Source organism: Hyaena hyaena, unplaced genomic scaffold (genome assembly GCF_003009895.1).
Source record: "Hyaena hyaena isolate Hyena2069 unplaced genomic scaffold, ASM300989v1 scaffold_180, whole genome shotgun sequence".
Classification (NCBI taxonomy): domain Eukaryota; kingdom Metazoa; phylum Chordata; class Mammalia; order Carnivora; family Hyaenidae; genus Hyaena; species Hyaena hyaena.
Genome location: NW_024080811.1, coordinates 268,451 through 288,519, shown reverse-complemented (window position 1 = coordinate 288,519; position 20,069 = coordinate 268,451). Strand labels below are relative to the sequence as shown.

Here is a 20,069-nt window from a genome sequence, read left to right as displayed (position 1 = left end):
TATTTTAAGACAGCATGAACAGGGGATGGGCAGAGAAAGGGGGAGAGAATCCCAAACAGGCTCTGCATTGTCAGCACAGAGCCCAATGTGGGGCTTGAACCCACAGACCCACGGGATCATGCCTGAGCTACCCAGGCGCCCCTGTATCGATTTCTAAAATGTGTGTTAAAATAGCCTAAATAATCTTTAGGAAGCTAAAATTCTTTGGTTTAGGAAGGAGAAATATGAGTTGGCATTTAAAAAACATTCCTAATAGGTAGAAATGGGCCCATTTTTGAATGACTCATTGAAGTTTGATTTTCTTTAGAGGACCGCTTCCTGACCTCGCTGTGCAGCCAGAGCCCCGCGGGCTCCGCGCACCTGCAGCTGCCTACCCCCCCGGAGGCCCTGCCTGAGCAACTGGGGGGGGCGCCCCCTGAGCTCGATACAGCCAGCAGTTCCGAAGGTACAGGTGAAGTCACTTTGACTGTACTTCTGAAAGAGAGCACTGTGAATGCTGTGACACCTCTTAGATGCTTTCTTGCCTCTTAGAGTTTGTACATTTTATCCTTCCTGGAAGTGCTATTTTAGCTTGAGCTTTTTTACCATATCACTTCTTTGGTTGGCGCTCCTTGACATAGGAATATCTCAGGAACAGAATATTATTCTGTTTCATCTGTTTTCTGGGCATATTACTTTCTTGAGTCCCATAAAGCACATGGTTTTGGCCTTGTAAGAAAATAAGAGAAATTGCAGCCATTTCTCCAACTGTTTATTTCACTAATGGCAAACTTATGCCTCGCTGTTCTCTTTCCTTGTTTTCTGTTCAAGCAGTAACTACTTAAGTAATGTAAACTTTAAAAATAGCTTTTAGGTTTTAATTTTTTTAAGGTTCATTTATTTTTGGAGAGAGAGAACACACGTGTGCAAGTGGGGGAGGAGCAGAGGGAGAGAGAGGAGAGAATCCCAAGCAGGTTTCATGCTGTCAGCCCAATTTGGGGCTTGAGCCCATGAACCGTGAGATAATGACTTGAGCTGAAATCAAGAGTAGGACGATTAACTGACTAAGCCACCCAAGAGTCCCCAAAATAACTTTTAAATTGCAATTAAACTCTGATGTAACAAGAAGAGCTGTGACTATGCTCACGCATGCTCACTCAGGAATTGCATCATGACTGCTGCCTGGTTCCTTCAATGGTAAACCATCGGTTATGGGTGGCTCCCATTTCAGAGAGGGTGAAATGTAAAACCGTGTGATCCTTGGACTCAGTACTATGTATGCTTCCCTATAGCTTCCTCTTTCATCCCAAAAGAGTCCTTATTCCTAGATCACAAATTTTGTACCACAGTTGGTAATTATGGTATGCATATATGTCTGTATTCCAAACATGGCAAGAAATAATGTTGATACTTCATACTTTTTTTTTTTTTTACTTGTCCTGAATATTAACATATAAGTAGAATATTTTTTATCCTAGATGTGTTTGATGGGCATTTGCTGGGATCCACAGACAGCCAGGTGAAGGAAAAATCAACCATGAAAGCCATCTTTGCAAATTTGCTTCCAGGAAATAGCTATAACCCTATTCCATTTCCTTTGTAAGTATTACAAAAGTCAGTGGCTGTTGTTGGGTGGTTTTGTTTTCACTTAATTTCAAAAGCCTCACTCCAAATATTTATTCTTTATTTAACATTGTATGTACTTCTCAAATTATACGTCATGATAGTAAAAGAAGTATCTTCGGTATGATGTAATTTATGGTAGTATTATATCGTAACCATCATCATATAGTAGATGAATGGATGAAAAAAGCATTAACTAATGCTTTTATATATATATATATATATATATATATATATATATATATATATATATAAAAGACATACTGCTACATCTGTTGATCCCACAATCATCAAAACATATTGCTGGTTGTATAAAGATGACATTACTGACCTAATAACTTTCTGGGACATGGTGCTTTTCTGTCCTTGGTGATGCATTACAATGACCCGTACAAGTTTTCATGTGATCTTGTTTGTTCTGGGCTCACTGAGTAGGAAAGAAAACAGGCTGGCTGGGAGAGATTGTTTGTTTTCCACTGGTTGCTCTGTGTAGCCATCAGATGCTGCTCCTGTAGGCTGGTGCAAGTGTGTCTAAGAGGTGGACATCCGTTCATAAGACCTTTGTTTTTAACTGACTCACATATTGATTTATTCAGTCTATGTTGAAATGTACTGAGTGCCAGCTCTAGTGCCTCAGGATGTAGAACAAGATTAATAAGGAAATTGCTGCTCTTCGGAGCTCACGGTCTCAGGGAGGAGACAAGTAGAGATTTACACTATAGTTTGAGAAGGTCCCTGTGTTCTGTGCTTCAGACTTGAATGTCTTGGTTCTTAACTGGGTTATTGTCTCTTGTGTTGTTATGACCTTTGCCCATGCGCTCACTTTCTTCTTTAGTCATTACTGTGAATTGTTTTTCAGGAAAACTTTAGACTCTCCCCGTTAGCTCTCTGCCCCGGCCAGATTAGGTCTCTGTGTTACATGCTCGCATGATTCCCTCGGGGCACTTATCACAGACGGTGATTGTATTTATTGGCAGGATTATTTGATTCTTTACCTCCCTGTACTGTAAACTCTATCATGCTTACTGGTTTGTACCACTGTATTATTCACATCTTGCTCATGTTACATGCTTAGTAATAGTGGGGTTCCCCCCCCTTTTTTTTTTAACATTTATTTATCTTTGTCAGAGAGAGAGAAACAGCATGAGTGCGAGAGGGGTGGAGAGAGAGGGAGTCACAAATTCTGATGCAGGCTCCAGGCTCTGAGCTGTCAGCACAGAGCCTAACTTGGGGCTCGAACTCATGAACCATGAGATTATGACCAGAGTTGATTGAAGTCAGACGCTTATCCAACTGAGCCACCCAGGCGCCTCAGTAATAGTTTTTCTTAATATTGTATTTCTAGCACAGCAAATAGCTGTTGCACAAATGAATGAATGCCTCCCCAGGGGCTCTAGGGTGGAGGTCAAGGGATTAAAATTTGTGTTAAAATGGAGTCACACCACTGAGTTTCCATATGATAAATAGGAGAACAGCTGTGGTATATTATTTCTTGTTGGACTAATACTAGACTTGGAGCCATGTTCATCTCAAAAAGTATTTACAGTGAACAGCGGAAGTGTGAAAGATTTTGTTCTACTATAAACCTGAACGAAAAGTCTTGTAGAAACTGTGCTACATTATTTCTTCTTGAAAACGTGGAAAGTGTTTTATGGAGTAACTATTCTGGAACCCTCTGATTTGAACACTGATTCTGACAATTTTCAATTACCTTTAAAAATTTCCTGTTAATAACATTTTCCTTGGCTGTTTGGTTTAAATTCTACATATGTTTTGGCTTATTTAATTATATTCTTATAATTGTGCCGTATTTAGCTAACTTAAAATTGTCTTGAGATTTACTTATAATGTGTTAGTGGTTCCTACGTATGATTTTCTGCTAATTTTGTTCTTATTTATTTAAAAATTTTGAACAGTGATCCAGATAAACACTACTTAATGTATGAACACGAACGGGTACCCATTGCGGTTTGTGAGAAGGAGCCGAGCTCCATCATTGCTTTTGCTCTCAGGTATTATTCTTGGGACTTTTCACCTATGATTAGATCTTTATATTTTATGTGTATTTACTAATCACCTGATTGTTGAGATCTTTTATAGAGAGTAGGGCAGAATGATTAAATATAAGCAGAAATATATAACTTGGGCAGGATAGCATGTTCTCTTTGTATCTGAAAATGTATTCTTTACCCCAATAATAACAAGATGCTTCTTAAGCAAGCTTCTACTTAATTGAGTAGGCAGGTTACTTTATATCCTCTAAACATTCTCTGGGTTATACTGTGTATCCCTTCCTTACATTTACTGATCCATATAACAGAACGTCTTATATCAACTGAGTTCCTTTTTGTGCTCTTCATTTCCTTCCTGTTTGCCACATGTAGCATTTCATTTTCTTACTAGAGTAATGCTCTATGCTAATGCTCCTATGCCTTAACCCACGTACATTCCCACAGTTATGTGTTTTATTTTATATTATTTATTTTTTAAATTAAAAAAAATTTTATGTTTTATTTATTTCTGAGAAAGAGAGAGAGAGAGAGGGTGGGAGCATGAACATGGGAGGGTCAGAGAGAGAGGGAGATACAGAATCTGAAACCAAGGCTACAGGCTCTGAGCTGGCAGTCAGCACAGAGACCGACGCGGGGCTCGAACCCACAAACTGTGAGATCATGATGTAAGCTGAAGTCGGATGCTTAACCGAGCCACCCACGTGCCCCAGTTATCATGTGTTTTAAACAAGCATCCTTCTATAAATTTATTTATATCTTATGTCTAAAAAGACAGCACTATTTATTTATTTATTTATAAATTGGTTAATGTTTATCTATCTCAGAGAGGGAAGGAGAGAGGGAGGGGGGGAGATAGAGAAGGAGAGAGAGAGAGAGAGAAAGAGAGAGAGAGAGAGAAAGAATCCAAAGCAGGCTCCAGGCTCTGGGCTGTCAGCACAGAGCTGTGAGATTATGACCTGAGCTGAAGTCGGAATCTTAACCGACTGAGTCACTCAGACACCCCTAAAAAGACAGCACCAACAATATCTTGGTAGTGATAGAACTTAGTTTAGTATAATCTAAGATGTTTAGTAAAATCTTTTTTTTTTTTTTTTTAAATGCTTTGTTTTTGTTTTTTAAATTTATTTCTAGGAGAGAGAGAGAGAGACAGCTTGAGCAGGGGAGGGTCAGAGAGAGAGGGAGTCACAGACTGAAACAGGCTCCAGGCTCTGAGCTGGCAGTCAGCACAGAGCCCGACGCGGGGCTCGAACACATGAACCGCGAGATCATGACCTAAGCGAAAGTCGGACGCTTAACCGACTAAGCCACCCAGGCGCCCCTAGTAAAATCTTTTTTTCTGTTGGAAGGCATTGAAATTTAAAATTTTCTCTTTATATTGATTACAAGGAGGCTGCTTATTCAACAGATACTTGAATGTCTACAAGATGTGGTATAGTAGGTATTATATATATAAGAGTAAACAAGATAGATCTATATGAAGTTAGTATTTACTTCTTACTTCATTGTTTAGTCTTACTACATTAATAGATAGAAAAGTAAGAAAGCCAGCAAATAAAAAATTCCTCTTGTGCTGTTAGGAATGGAGTATTCTAGTAGAAGTCACTTTTGTCTAATGTCTTGGAAAAATAATACATGCTTATCTTGTTCCCTGACATCTGTCTAAATCAGGACTCCCAGACTGCTAGTCTTAAGAGTGGAGGTTTTTTTCCTTAAAGTTCAGTACCTTAAGTAGAAAAGCATTCTCATGACCTTTTACACACTGTAATATTTAAGTCTGAAGTTTTATACTTTAACTACCTGTTCTATTCCTGAAGATATTTGATCTAAATATTAATATGAAGGCTTTCACAATCACTGTTTAGGATATTGATACTGGTTGGTGTGTTGGGGTGTATTTTGCAGTATCATCTGTGAAGGTGACCTTCATGAAGCTTCTACTTGATAACTTTTGTTAGTTGACTCACACATGTTTAATTATGGACACATAACAAGCTTGTATTCCTGTAATGCAGAGCTTATTCTAAAGTATATGATTTATTTTGAAGAGAAGCTTAACGTTTAACATGTTTCAACTTATTTCTACCCTAAGTTGTAAAGAATACCGAAATGCCTTAGAGGAATTGTCCAAAGCGACTCAGCGGAACAGTGCCGAAGAAGGGCTTCCAACAAATAGGTGATCTGTGATTGACTGGGTAGAATTTATTTAATTTGGCTATGTCATCATTTTTTAAACGCTCATACTTTGATTTTATTATGGTATCTTATTAATATGAAAGTTGCTAGGATACTGACAGTGGCACTCAAACTTTAGCCCAACAATTGACAGAACAAAATTCAAGTGTAGCAGAAGGCCTTACACAGGTGCCTTTGGATACAGTTTTCTGATCATTGCCATAGAAGTCCAGCGTCTATTGCAGACTTAAAGTTTCAGTGTTTTAAATTCTTATGGTTTTTATTTACATAATAGTAACTTGTGAAATTAGTAACCCCATGCTTTACTTTGTAATTTAAAGTATTTGTAAATTTTCCATGGTAATTAAAGATTCCAATAGTTTAAAAATAAAACAAAATTCTAACCAGTTCTTTTAGTATGTTCAGTATTTTAGACATTTAGACAGAGATTGTTGTAGGCTCATTATTTTCTTACTGAAATAAGTTTTTGACTTTCATGAATGTGACAAAATTTGATCTAATTTATTTATTATCATGGTAACTAGACTGAAAACTACGAAATTGGTATTTTCTGTAAGTGTTTGACCTATAGAGGCCAACACAGCTCTCATGGACTTGGGGAAAGTATTATAAAAGGCTCTGTTTTCAGATGTTTTCCGTACACTTTCATAGTTACAACATTTTGCTGAAGAAGAAGATCTAAAGTGCCATAGGCATCTCAAGACTTTTCCTTCTGTGTTGTAACCTATGTTCAGATGACTTAGGAATTGGATTTTGGATACTGTGGGTGGGGTTAGGTGGGGTTGGGTGGGGAGTCCATTAACATAGGAATCATTTTCAGTGTGAATAGTAGAAACTAACTTTTCCTTGTTTGTTTGTCTAGCACTTTGGACAGCCGCCCAAAGAGCAGCAGCCCTATTAGATTACCTGAGGTCAGTGGAGGACAGACGAACCGTACAGCAGAAGCAGAACCGCAGCCAAGTAAGAGTATACCTAGAGCAGTAGTTATGGTTTGGAGAAGAAAGCAATAAATAGAAATACCATCTGGCAAGAATTTATTGCATCTGATCGTTACAGTATGATATGCATTAATACATTTTGTGTGCTCTCTTTTATACATATTTTGCTTTTGTTTGATCTTCACCTTATTATTGGATTTGAAACTTCTAGAAACTCATAGGTCTCTGCAAAAAGACGCAGAATCTGCCTTTGTGGAGTTTTCAGTTTAAAGTATACAAGCTAAGATAAGAGTGACCTTAAAAAACTTAAACTTTTGTTTTTTGAAACTGAAGAAAGTTTTCACAGTATTGTTGGCATTGTGAAAAGAACGTTTCATGCGTCATGTCCTTTAATCCCCATAATAAGCACTAAGACTTATTGGATATATCCCCATGTTTTAGAAAGCTAAGTGATTTGCTCAGGATTGCAAAGGTAGCCAGAGGCCGGGATTTGAGCATGGATCTCTTTGACCTTGTCAGGAACCTGTTCACTACAGAGAGCAGAAGACTAAAGTGACTCTTGGGGCTTAAACAAATAACATTTTATTTTTCTAAAAAAGCAACATCCGGAGGCAGGCATTTGCTGGCGTTGGTTCAGCTAGTCAGCATCGTCATGACAGTAGAGGGGTCGTTTCCTTATGATTCTCTTAAATTTTCCTCATGGTCAAAATGTTCCAGTTCATGTCTCCATTTGGGGCAGAAAGAAAGGAAGTAGGTGTAAGCGTGGCTGTTTCCTGTAGTGAGGAATGCAGGGGCGTCACTTTCAGTCTTACTACAGCAGAGGCTCGTGACCACCCGTCCTGGAAGGGAGACTGAGATTGTAGTGCTGTCCCAGTTGCTTATACAAATCGTGATTTGCTTTCTGGGGTTCTCCACATTGCTTGCCCTCATCAGAATTGCAGTTCTTTCGGCAAGGAACAAGGTGGGCTTGGATATTAGGGAGGCCATAATGGGGTCTGCCACCCTTACTAATAAGCACTTGATGAGTGACATTTTATGTGGATTTTATAGATGGTAAATTGTACAAGATTAGCATCATATATGCAAAGCTCATAGAGGATACATACATGACGTATATGTATATACTAAGCTCAAAACAAGGAATAAAATTATAGAGTGAGCTAGGGCTCCTGGGTGGCTCAGTTGGTTGAGTGTCCAGCTCTTGATTTTGGCTCAGGTCATGATCTCACGGTAGGTGGGATTGAGCCCCGTGTCAGGATCTGTGCTGATAGTGTAGATCCTGCTTGGGATTCTCTCTCCCTCTCTCTCTTCCTGTCTCCTCCCCCCTCCCCCAAAGTAAATAAATAAACATTTAAAAAAGCATGTAAGCTTTGGTAATGTTTTTGGCTGTCTTATGCTATTTTCTGAGAAATGCTGAAAAAATCTTACATTTTGCTATGTTAAATTTTTTTTTTTTAAATTTTTTTTTTTTTAATGTTTTATTTATTTCTAGGAGAGAGAGAGAGAGAGACAGCGTGAGCAGGGGAGGGTCGGAGAGAGAGGGAGTCACAGACTGAAATAGGCTCCAGGCTCTGAGCTGGCAGTCAGCACAGAGCCCGACGCGGGGCTCGAACCCACGAACCGCGAGATCATGACCTAAGCGAAAGTCGGACGCTTAACCGACTAAGCCACCCAGGCGCCCCAATGTTAAATTTTTTTTAATGTTTTATTTCTGAGAGAGAGAGAGAGAGAGAGAGCGTGAACAGGGGAGGGTCAGAGAGAGAGGGAGACACAGAATCCGAAGCAGGCTCCAGGCTCTGAGCTGTCAGCATAGAACCCGATGCAGGGCCGGAACCCACGAACTGTGAGATCATGACCTGAGCCCAAGTCGGATGCTTAACCAACTGAGCCGCCCCGGCGCCCCGTATTTTGCTGGGTTAAAATGTAAGAATACAAATGATACAGAGCTATTACCTTTAACTTTGAATTCTTGTAAATTGTAATATTGTTTTGTATTTACTTAATTGTTGAAATAATGTAAGAATTTAGCCCTGAATTTTGTTGCCTTATAAATATATTTTTAAGAGATTTTCTGTAGAATTTCTGATTTTGATATATAGCTACCTGGCATTGCTCTTTTATGTTTCTGATAATAAAAGTGCTTGACTAACTGCCACCACCCCCCTAAGCCCCATAGAGCATGTAGAATAATGTGTATTACCTTTGTGTAATGGTTCCTGCTAACAAGGAATGAGTTGAAAATCTTTTTTTTTTTCCACCTGTAGTGACCTGTATTTAATATGTTACCTTTTATTTTCAGCCAAAAAGACTTCTGGAATGCTGTCCTTCTTCCGAGGAACAGCAGGGAAAAGCCCAGATCTCTCTTCCCAGAAGAGAGAGACCTTACGTGGAGCAGATAGTGCTTACTACCAGGTTGGGCAGACGGGCAAAGAGGGGACGGAGAATCAAGGCACCGAGTCTCAAGGTATGTTAAAGGGAACCAGATGAGCTTACTTTAGCTGCTTGTGTTCTTTCCAGCCGTAAGTAGATGATTCTTACGCTGAAACTCAGACGTTAGCTCTCTTCTCATGCCTCAGCATGGCAGAGTGGGAAAAGCATGGCGCTTGTAGAGGCCAGCTGGCTGCAGATGTTACTGCTGTCAGTTACCGTGTGGTAGAATCAGAAGTCCTTTGTTTCCATACCTGTAAAGTGGCAAAAGCAATGTCTTCTGAGGCTTACTGAGGACTGAGTGACATTAAACATGTAAAACATGTAATTCACAGTATATATTCAAATGTTTTCACTCCACTACTCCCTTACACATTTCTTTTCCAGTCTCTATAGGGTTGAGGGCATTGATATCTGCCTTCATTTTGATGTTTGAAAATATAGCTACCTGATTATGTTTGAATATGAGGTTAGACCAGGCAAAGGCAAACTACACTCACCTGTTTTTGTATTGGAACATAAATACAGCCATTCATTTACTTAGTGTCTGGCTTTCATGTTGTATTGACAAGTTGAACAGTTGTGACTGAATAAAATACTTACCATCTGGCCTTTACAGAAATAGTTTGGCAACCCTTGGGTTAGGTCATGAATTAGTAGTCTACAAGATAGCATAGTAAATTTGCGTTAGTAATTAACATATCTGTTTAGTATTCTCTAGGCTTCTCTTGGGCTGTAATCCTGGAAGACATTGGTGCTTAAAAAAATAATTTTGAAATGTGAGACATAGAGGATTATTTCTTCTAGCTACTAAAGTATGTCCCAAATTTATAATAGAGTGGATCTAGACACACAAATCAAATGTAAAAATTACCTCTGAGCTAGACACTAGTGTATTTTGTGTATTGTATATGTATCTTAGTATATGACAAAGAAAGCATCTCAAGCTATTGGAGAAGCATTATTCCACACATGGAGAAAACGGTCATAACTGATACGTAATGGAAACTTGATGTCAGAGCAGAGTTAGTGTATGACCTCAGAGGAATCAAATATAAGAAAAATTATTCTTCAACCTAAATTTCTCTATTTTTCATCTGAAGATTAATCTTTCAAAAGGCACCTGTATTTTTGTAATAGTCTACACAAGCTTCATTGTACACAGAATGCTTGCTTGAGAATGACTTGGCCAGGATAACAGGGGGTGGACTTGTTAGTTTTTATAATTCTGTCAGGGGATAAAAAAGACAAAATGAACTGATAACCCATTTAAAACTTTGGTTTTACTAACGATATCAAACCTTTTAGATGAGGTAGATGGAGGAGATACACAAAAGAAACAACTCATAAATCCTCATGTGGAGCTTCGTAAGTATGAGATAAAATGCTGTTGGTGTGGGGACGGGGACTGTGATTGAGAAAACTGTTATTTAAGGCTTCTGGTTTTATACTAGATAAATATCCTGTTTTCTTGGAGTAAATGTTAGGTCTCTTTCCTGACATGAGCTTTATTTAATCTAGATTTAGTTTATAAAGTCAACATTATTTAGTTTATAAAGAAATTTAGTTTAAATTATAATTTAATTTGTAATGATCTAATTTTCAATGTTTAAGTAATTATTGTGTACTCTAGAGCTATAGCCGTGACCAGGTATCTAGCATTGTGTGGGGGGGGGGGTGAGGGGAGAGGGGTGCCAATAATGTATCATCCAGAATATGTAGTAAAATTTAAGATGTAAAAAGTATGATGATGAAAATACAGTAACGTATAAAATTAGAAACGGGTCTTATTTTATGTTTGATTTTTATGTAAGGTCAGAAGGTTCTTTTTAATCTTCCCTGAGGGTCATTTTAACAGAACTGTTACAAACAGGGATGTAGATGTAACATGAGAAATGCTATCGTGAAAAAAATTAAATGGTCGCATTTGTTGGTGGTGGGGAGTGAGCAAGAAGGAAGAGAGGTTTTTGGTGCATAAAAGCCCCTTACCCCCCTTCTGTTTATAGAATTTTCTGATGCGAATGCCAAGTTTTACTGTCGCCTGTACTATGCGGGAGAGTTTCATAAGATGCGTGAGGTGATTCTGGGCAGCAGTGAGGAAGATTTCATTCGTTCTCTTTCCCACTCGTCACCCTGGCAGGCCCGTGGGGGCAAATCAGGAGCTGCCTTCTATGCCACTGAAGGTCAGTCTTTTTCATCTTTCACTGACTGAGTAGTAGCTGTCTTTTGCCTTCAGATAATTTATGAGTCACTTAAATTGAAGTCGTATGATACTGCCATTTGTCAAGCAAGGTTTCCTGTTTTGATGTTTGAGAGGCTGCAATAACCAGTTTTAAGACTGTACATGTGTACAATGTCTGTCTGATCCTTACTAAACTCTGGTCCTGACGTCTTCAAGTGTAATAGTAACAGAATTTCTAGAAGAGTCAGAAGGGTACCTCAGAGCTGTTGAGAGAAAGATAAAAATACAAATACTTAACCTGAAAATAGGAAGGCCCAGTTCTTAACCTGCAGAGGTTTGCAGAAGGTGATGACCGTCTGTACTTTAAGCTCCATTCTCCATACCCTAAAAGCAAAATTATTTGAGAACATGCAGCAGGAGGGATGTTCCTTGGTAAAAGCTTTCATAACACTCCACTGTTAACAAAGGAGTTTATAAAATTTTACTTAGTAGTTTTAAAAAGTGGACTATCTAGTTATGAATTTAGGTGTGGTTCTGTCAAAAGTAGGCTACTTGACTATGTAAATCCTTAGGAACTTAAGGAGCCCTCAATTACTTGAGAACTGTATTCTTTTTTTTTTTTTTTTAATGTTTATTTTTATTTTTGAGAGACTGAGATACAGAGGACCTGAAGCAGGCTCTGTGCTGACAGCTGAGAGCCTGATGTGAGGCTCAAACTCACAAATCGTGAGATCATGACCTGAGCTGAAGTTGGATGCTTAACCGACTGAGTCACCCAGGAGCCCTGTTGAGAACTATATTCTGATTAAAATTTTCTCTTGACATTAGAAAATATCCCTTAAAGCCATGAAGCAAACAAATCATTTGGGGTCTATGGAACAATTTATTGTAGATTACCTCAGGAAATACTTTGACTGAATAAACTACATATGATGCTTCTGCTTTTTAGATGATAGATTCATTTTGAAGCAGATGCCTCGTTTGGAAGTCCAGTCTTTCCTCGACTTTGCACCGCACTACTTCAATTATATTACAAACGCTGTTCAACAAAAGGTAGAAATCCCAAACCTTGGTCTGTAATTAGAGTTTTATGGGCTTTTTCCCATCCTGAGAATTTGTCCCAATGGCAGTCTTTTCCATGCTAAGATAGGGACAGGGCATGACTGGATCTCTGTTATGTTATAGAAGTGTGAGAGAATGTAGTCATTTCAAACTCTCTTTCCTACCTTTGCCAGCCAGGAACCAAAAGATCTGGAGCAGATTGCATTTAGAGAGAGAGAGAGAGAGAGAGAGAGAGTGTGTGTGTGTAGAATCATTAAGATTAAATGATAATACCTGCATATTATAATTAGTAGTTTTGTTAAGACAGAAATTGGAAATATTTGTTGAGACATGAGTGTTTGGATCCATAGGTAGAAAAAGAGGAAGCCAGTGGCTCAAGGTTTGCCCACCTGACATTTAGCCATGATCTTCCCAGTAAGTGTATCAGAGAGTCACATAGATTGTTTTTCATTTATGGTTTATTGCATATTTTAGGGGAAATTATATGTCATAATAAAATTTGTGATTTTGAGAAACTGTAAAGCCTTATCTTTTGGTCAGGTGTTAAAGATCTGATGTTTTTATTGGCATTGATGTTTTACTTTTCACTTGCTTCTGAGTTCCAAGGGTTTTAACTTTCTTTCAAGGCCCTCTGGTCCTATTAATAGAACATTAGTTTGGATATTACATGGATAATACAGATATGAGTGTTACATTACAAATAATCATTTTTGGTAAGAGTTTACTTTCATTTTTTTTTTTTTTTTCTGATTAGAGGCCCACTGCATTGGCCAAAATCCTTGGAGTTTACAGAATTGGTTATAAGAATTCTCAGAACAATACTGAGAAGAAGTTAGATCTCCTTGTCATGGAAAATCTTTTCTATGGGAGAAAGATGGCACAGGTAAGGTTATTGAACGATGACAAACCATTTAGCTACTGGAAGCTTTTGTACTTCTAGTTCCTGATTTTATGAGTTAGAGAATGACATCTTGTTTAATAGTATGAAGCCTTTGTTGCTAGGCCAATTTTAACTTTGGAATTGTTGAACCCTGAAGGAAAGAATAAACAGGAATATTGTAGACTGGTCGTAAAATTAAACCTCTCCAATGTCCTAGAAACACAGAATTGTAGAATTAAAAGGCAGATTTGTTTCTATGATCTCAGTTTTAAAGATGAAACTAAGACTCAGAAAAATTAAGTTTATGACAGTCACACAGATATTACCACAACTCAGGTTGTTTTAGAGTCTAGAATAGTACCTTTCAAGAACATGGGTCCTTTTGAACTGTTCCTAGTCTGTGGTGAGGTAAGGGGCTTGTACTAGAATTTAATTCAGTGTACTGCTTTCTTCGTTGAGAGTGCCTTGCTGTGCTGAACTAACAGTGTACTTGATGGTGCAGCAGTTTTACATTCTAGCACTAGCTCCTTATGTTGTCATGAGCCAGTGACAATTGACTAGCATTAGTCTGTAGAATACACTTCATGTTGCACTGATCTAGGACGTAAGTCCCTTGACCTGTGAGTGTGGCCTTTAACTGCCCCCAAATTTCTAGAGACATGCAGTTGCTTCTACATTGCCGTAAGTATTGCCTGGGGTTTTGGTATCAAAGCTGTAAGTTTCCTAAGACTGTTTGCATCTGTATTTTAACTGCTTTATGATCCAATGATATATTTTTAGAGTTGTTAATGTTTCTTAAAGTTGATTAAGTGGGTTGGTGTGTTTCTGAAGTGTTTGAGTAACTGACTACATAGGTATTAATTTTCAATGATGAATCATATCACCACTTATTTTATGTATTGAGCCATTATAATGTATGCATTTAATGACTTACATAAGTTATGATTAAGTTTTAAAATTAAATTTAACAGTGTATATAATGGTATGGGCTATAAGGAATCTTTCTGCATTTCCAATTTAATTAATTAATTGCACAACTCATGCATAAATAACAGAAAGTTTTCTTTCTGCTAGGTTTTTGATTTGAAGGGTTCACTTAGGAATAGGAATGTAAAAACTGATACTGGGAAAGAGAGCTGTGATGTGGTCCTGCTGGATGAAAATCTCTTAAAGATGGTTCGAGACAACCCCCTGTATATCCGTTCTCATTCCAAAGCTGTGCTGAGGGCCTCGATCCGCAGTGACTCCCACTTCCTTTCTAGCCACCTTATTATAGATTACTCTCTGCTGGTTGGACGAGATGATACTAGCAATGAGCTGGTAGTCGGAATTATAGGTAAGTCGGAAAGCATACCTTCTGGTTCATGACTGAAGCCAGAGTATATATGAAGATTATACTCAGCCCAGTCTAGTAATAGCTTATTAGACATTTTCACAAACTATCATTTGAAAATTCAAAACCACTAGCGTTTAAATTCTAATTACCTTTATTCTGTGTCCTCAGTTTCATTTTCACTTATCTTTACCAAAAATAATCTATTGAAAAAGTTACTTTGAAATGAAGCCCTTTGAAGTTGTTATGAGGATTGAGTGAATTAATATACAGAGACAGACCTTGGGGACAGCACCTGGCAGTATCATTAGCACTGAGTAAACATGTTAGAAGTAATAGTAATTACTGTTGTTATTTTCTTATACTTACTAACGTACTTTACTGCCAATATTGCCTCCTGTAACAGATTATATTCGAACGTTTACATGGGACAAAAAGCTTGAAATGGTTGTGAAATCAACAGGAATTTTAGGAGGACAAGGTGAGCAGAAGTTTTGTTTAGTCTTTAAACTATTCTTCTGTCTTCCTTATCAGTTAACGTTTAAAAAATAGATACTTTTTTGGGGCACCTGGATGGCTCAGTTGAGCCTCTGACTTTTTTTTTTTTTAATTTTCTAACATTTATTTATTTATTTATTTATTTATTTATTTTTTAAATATTTTTATTTATTTCTAGGAGAGAGAGAGAGAGACAGCGTGAGCAGGGGAGGTTCAGAGAGAGAGGGAGTCACAGACTGAAACAGGCTCCAGGCTCTGAGCTGGCAGTCAGCACAGAGCCCGACGCGGGGCTCGAACCCACGAACCGCGAGATCATGACCTGAGCGAAAGTCGGACACTTAACCGACTAAGCCACCCAGGCGCCCCTAACATTTATTTATTTTTGAGAGGTAGAGCACGAGCAGGGAAGGGCAGAGAGAGAGGGAAGCACAGAATCGGAAGCAGCCCAGGCTCTGAGCTGTCAGCACAGAGCCTGACACGAGGCTTCAGCTGCCAAACCATGAGCTCATGACCTGAGCCAAAGTCAGATGCTCAACCGACTGAGCCACCCAGGCGCCTCAAGCATCTATCTGACTCTTGATTTCAGCTCAGGCCATGATCCCAGGGTTGTGGGATTAAGTTCTGTGTCAGGCTTTGTGCTGAGCATGGAGCTTTTTTAAGGTTCTCTCGCTCTACCCCTCTCTCTCTCCCTCTCTCCCTCCCCCCACCCCGCCCCTGCTCTTCTCCTTGCTCATGCTCAATCTTTCTCTAAAATAAAAAAAATTTAAAAATAAACCTAAAGATAAAAAATGGTTACTTTCTTAAATTCTAAGAAAGTAAGTGGTTATCTCTGATTTTCTCATTTCCCATATCATCAAATAATAAAAGGAATTACATAGGTGGGGAAATGATTGGCTTTAAATTTGTGTTAACGTGCCAGGGGTTCTCAAGTTGAGAAGTTACCCAAAAAAGGCCAGAGATTCTGAATAAGAGGCTGTCTTTAATTAATGCTTGAATCTTCGAAGTTCTCTGAGCACTGCTAGCTCCATTTGTGCTTTCATACATCTCTAGGCAAGAGGTAGTTTTTAAAAATGGAAGCCCCTAGCAGGAAAGACCTGTCCCATGTCATGTGGCACAGTGAACACCCCTCTCTCCTTTCTGAGACTGCTGTGGTGTGTGTGTCTTCATGGCAGGTTTCATGAAAGAACGTCGTTGTTCACATCAGTTGCTGATCAACTATGTAACACCTTTTTCTCTGTGCTCTTTCATAATCTTAGGTAAAATGCCCACTGTGGTCTCCCCAGAGCTGTACAGGACTAGATTTTGCGAAGCAATGGACAAGTATTTTCTGATGGTACCAGACCACTGGACAGGCTTAGGTCTCAACTGCTGAAATGGACCGTGAATGTAAAGGGGCCTGGAACAAAGGACCAAAAATAAGCTACACGTTTTATTTCTTCATTATTCACCACTGTATGCCAAGGCCTTTCCGTTCTGTGGTTGTGTGGGCTCTGTGTAACTAAGGGGTTCCAACTCCATGGATTTGCACTTTGCTTTTGATACCTACCAATTAGCCGTCCTTAGGCCAGGAGGTTCCATGAACATTTTTCCACTTAAGTGAAAATATAGACCCATTTCAAAGGGCTAAAGACAAATGTGTGGTCAGAGATGAGACGAGGTAAAAAAATGTGTTGTCAGACTTGTTAACAATGCTGTTAAGAAAATAATATCTCCTAGATGGTGACTTTCCTGGCACCACTTTGGACACATTCTTTACTTAGAAAGCATTTGTAGAGCTGGTGACTTTGTTTTGTGTTTCTTATGTAACTGTGTATTATGTTATGTATTATCAGAATTTCGGAAATCTTTAAAAAAATTCCAAATTATACTATTAATGGCCAGTCCAACAGATTGACACAATCTGTTCTTGTTTTATTGAGGAGTTTGACTTAACTTGGGAATCCTGTTGTGTGTTCTTATCTTGCTCTGGTTTTGAGCGTGCTCCATGTCGTTTCGGTTCTCTCTTCTCTCTGGGTGAGACCGTAGTTATTACGTCGAAGCCTTCTTTTGGAGCTTTTTTAAAAACTTGTTTATAACTTTTTTGCAGTTAATATGTTCACGTACCCTTATCTGCACCTGCTCATCTTCTAGGTTTTCCTCCACTTTCAGGGAGATAGTAAATGAGTCTGTAGTGACTAAATTCCCAAAGGGAGGATTACTAAGGATGTTTTTAATGTAAAAAATGAATTAGACCTTATCCAAGAAATTGGGTGAGAGGTAGACGTAGACACTTGCTTGTTTTTTGTAAAGGTAAAGTGTCTTTTTCAATGCAAATAGTTTAAGTGGCATCTATAAAACTAACAGGTTTCTAGGGTGGACACACCTGTTTCTTTACTTTCTGTGCCAGTTTCTAGGCCAGTTCTGATTATTGAGAAATGTTAAGAGATAAAGTATTTACAGTAAGGAACTTGTTTAGCAGAGTTTTTGTTTAAAAAATGAGCAGATAGAGTACTAAACTAACTGTCTTTAAGCAAATAACAGAATGCCAAATATTTCCTTGTGGCTTCTTTCCCTTATTAATAAGGATACTTTGGGGGTTTATAAAGTTTTATATAAAGTTCTCTTCCTTTCCAGCTTTCCTGTGACAGCACATTTCTGTTGTAACTGTCACAAAACAAGAAAAAGGAATCTGGGTACATTCCAGTTACAGAGACTTAAACGTATGTGAAATAGGAACGTTTTGGAAAATTTGCTTTAGAGAAGGAAAGCATTAGTTTGGTGTTTGGTGCTTATTGGAAATGCGGTTTGTTTTGAAGTAGAAACAAGTTGCCCAAGGACTTAGAACTGATGATAAGCACTTTAAACAACAACAACAACAACAACAACCCATGGGTGTGCCTTTTGAAAACATACAGAACAGGGGTGGTTTTAGTTTTAGAGGAAAGGACTGACTCACAGGAGAGATGGTGGAACATTCTTAACTTCTTGTGAGTCCAGGAACAATGGATGGTGCCTCTCTTTCTGAATGTAAACACGTTTTGTCTCTGTTCCTTTTTTTCTGTCAGGATACTTAGGAGTGTTTCTCTTGTCCATTTCAGTCCCGGACTCACCAGAAGGTATCTTCCCTCTGCTGTAATTAGGTGGTTTCTCAGTTTTAGTCTCAACATTCTGTGTATGTGCAGCTTGAATCCTCCCTGGAATAACTCCTGCAGCAGTGTGTCATGTTGATTTTTGTTTGTCTTTCTCATGACTTGTAGAATTATTTTGTAAAGCACTCTGCCTCTTAGATAATTTTGTGGCTGAAAAAATTCCAGGATAATATAATCTTGAAGCAACGCTTGCTGCCTTGCAAGGGTAACCTGTCCTTTTAAAACTGTCTTAATGAAAGGGAAATTAATTTGTTGTGAGTGGTAGAACAATATGCCCTCAGCCCCTGCTGCTTTCTTGAGGCCACTACCGTATATATATAAGGTGTTTCAAATCGCGTGCTCTTCAGTGGTAAGCATTGAATGACTGCTCGCCTCTCTTGAATTCCCTTTTGAGGCTTGGAGGATATTAATGTTGAAAAGTGAAGACTGAGGAAGAAATCTGAATACTTTTCTTCCTTAGACTAAAACATGAACCCTGAGAACGACTGATAGTAGCACAAGATAACTGTGTGAATGTGTTGCATTGTATAAAAATCTTACTTATAAATGTGAAGGTTGTTGATGCCATCAAAACTTTATGGAACAATAAAAAAAGATTTCCTTTTTTCTTACCTAAGCCTGAGAAAAATAAGGGGAATCAGCAATTGCAAGCCCTTTTGTAGTCTGTTGAATAATTTAAATTTGTAGACCTTCGAACTTTCCTACAAAATATGCTGCTGATAATTCTTTCCTTGATCCAGTCGTGAGTGGTTTTCTAGCTTCGGCTTCTATGGGGTCTTGTAAATAGGGTCGTATTGGTTTTGGTGGCATCAGTGTTTCCTTGGCATTTTACCTGTTAGCAGTAGGCTTGTATAAAGCTGCCAAGGAAAAGTAATCTACCTGTAGAAAGTTTGCTTAGCTACTGGAGTGAAACTCCTGTGAATGAGCCTGGAGGGGAACAAGTCAGGCCATTCATTAGTCCTCAAGTGTTAACATACTGACTTCTGCAGTATTCAGACCATCTAGTGCAATGCCTTTTTGTTTGTTTGTTTTTGTAACACGGGTGCAGTGTATTATAGAAAAATAAAGATTACAATCATGAGCAGTTTTATTAATGCTGCTGTGCTGGTTTTGTAAAAAAATGTACATTATGTCTTTTGACAGGTTTAATTTTAACTAGAGAAATGACATTGTAAATCATAATATCCTTTTAATTTAATATGAAAAATTCAATTAACAATATTGAAAATACTTAATGTATTATATTGTATATATTTCTCTACTTTGGTTCTAGCTGTTTTATATGACATGTTATTTAAGAGAGAAAACTGCCTTGACCTTTTGGACACTTATACTGTAAATAAAGAAGACTTAACAATAAACTGAGAATCAACTTCATTTCGTTTTGAATCGGCTTCAGGAAATGAACAAGGGGAGATGGAGTTTGGAGCCCAAGCCTCTTCCCTTGCCCCAGGCCTCAAAGCATTGCTTTCTGTTCATTCTCTTCCTCATCATCTACCCGCCCCCTCCCCGGAGAATTTATTTATGTCTTTCACTAGTAAATAGCCCTTCCTTCTAAGTCTCAGAAAGGGGGGGGAGGGGTCTTAAATCTGTGCGTTTGCTTCTACCACCGATGGCCTCGCCTCTTCCGTCCTACTCCCGGTCTCCACGTGTTTCCGCTTTCCTGGCAGGACACTAAGGGAAGCCAGGGAGGGCCAGATTCTCTCTGGAAGGCTCTCTCAGCTCTTGGTTGCTGGCAGACTTGTTCAGAAGAGTCTCCCTGCAGTGGATCCGTTGTGCTGCAAGCGTGTAGCTGTGGATGCGCCTCTCCCCTT

General features: G+C 38.6%; 1 protein-coding gene across 10 annotated transcripts in view; it reads left to right on the top strand.

Moving 5' to 3' along the window:
• The window catches only part of PIKFYVE (phosphoinositide kinase, FYVE-type zinc finger containing), an 80,572-nt gene extending 60,940 nt beyond the window's left edge, over positions 1 to 19,632 (top strand). For 6 of the 10 annotated variants that reach the window (XM_039240612.1, XM_039240617.1, XM_039240614.1 and 3 more), the window contains 13 exons: positions 308 to 451; positions 1,458 to 1,578; positions 3,519 to 3,614; positions 5,704 to 5,787; positions 6,670 to 6,767; positions 9,045 to 9,209; positions 10,481 to 10,540; positions 11,179 to 11,355; positions 12,304 to 12,407; positions 13,171 to 13,299; positions 14,371 to 14,632; positions 15,036 to 15,110; positions 16,384 to 19,632. In XM_039240612.1, coding sequence (XP_039096543.1) covers positions 308 to 451; positions 1,458 to 1,578; positions 3,519 to 3,614; positions 5,704 to 5,787; positions 6,670 to 6,767; positions 9,045 to 9,209; positions 10,481 to 10,540; positions 11,179 to 11,355; positions 12,304 to 12,407; positions 13,171 to 13,299; positions 14,371 to 14,632; positions 15,036 to 15,110; positions 16,384 to 16,499 — 1,631 coding nt within the window. In that variant the 3' untranslated portion in view covers positions 16,500 to 19,632. The remainder of the gene's footprint in view (positions 1 to 307; positions 452 to 1,457; positions 1,579 to 3,518; positions 3,615 to 5,703; positions 5,788 to 6,669; positions 6,768 to 9,044; positions 9,210 to 10,480; positions 10,541 to 11,178; positions 11,356 to 12,303; positions 12,408 to 13,170; positions 13,300 to 14,370; positions 14,633 to 15,035; positions 15,111 to 16,383) is intronic. The other 4 variants (XM_039240618.1, XM_039240615.1, XM_039240613.1 and 1 more) reach the window with 2 other exon arrangements.
• The last annotated feature ends 437 nt before the right edge of the window (positions 19,633 to 20,069 follow it).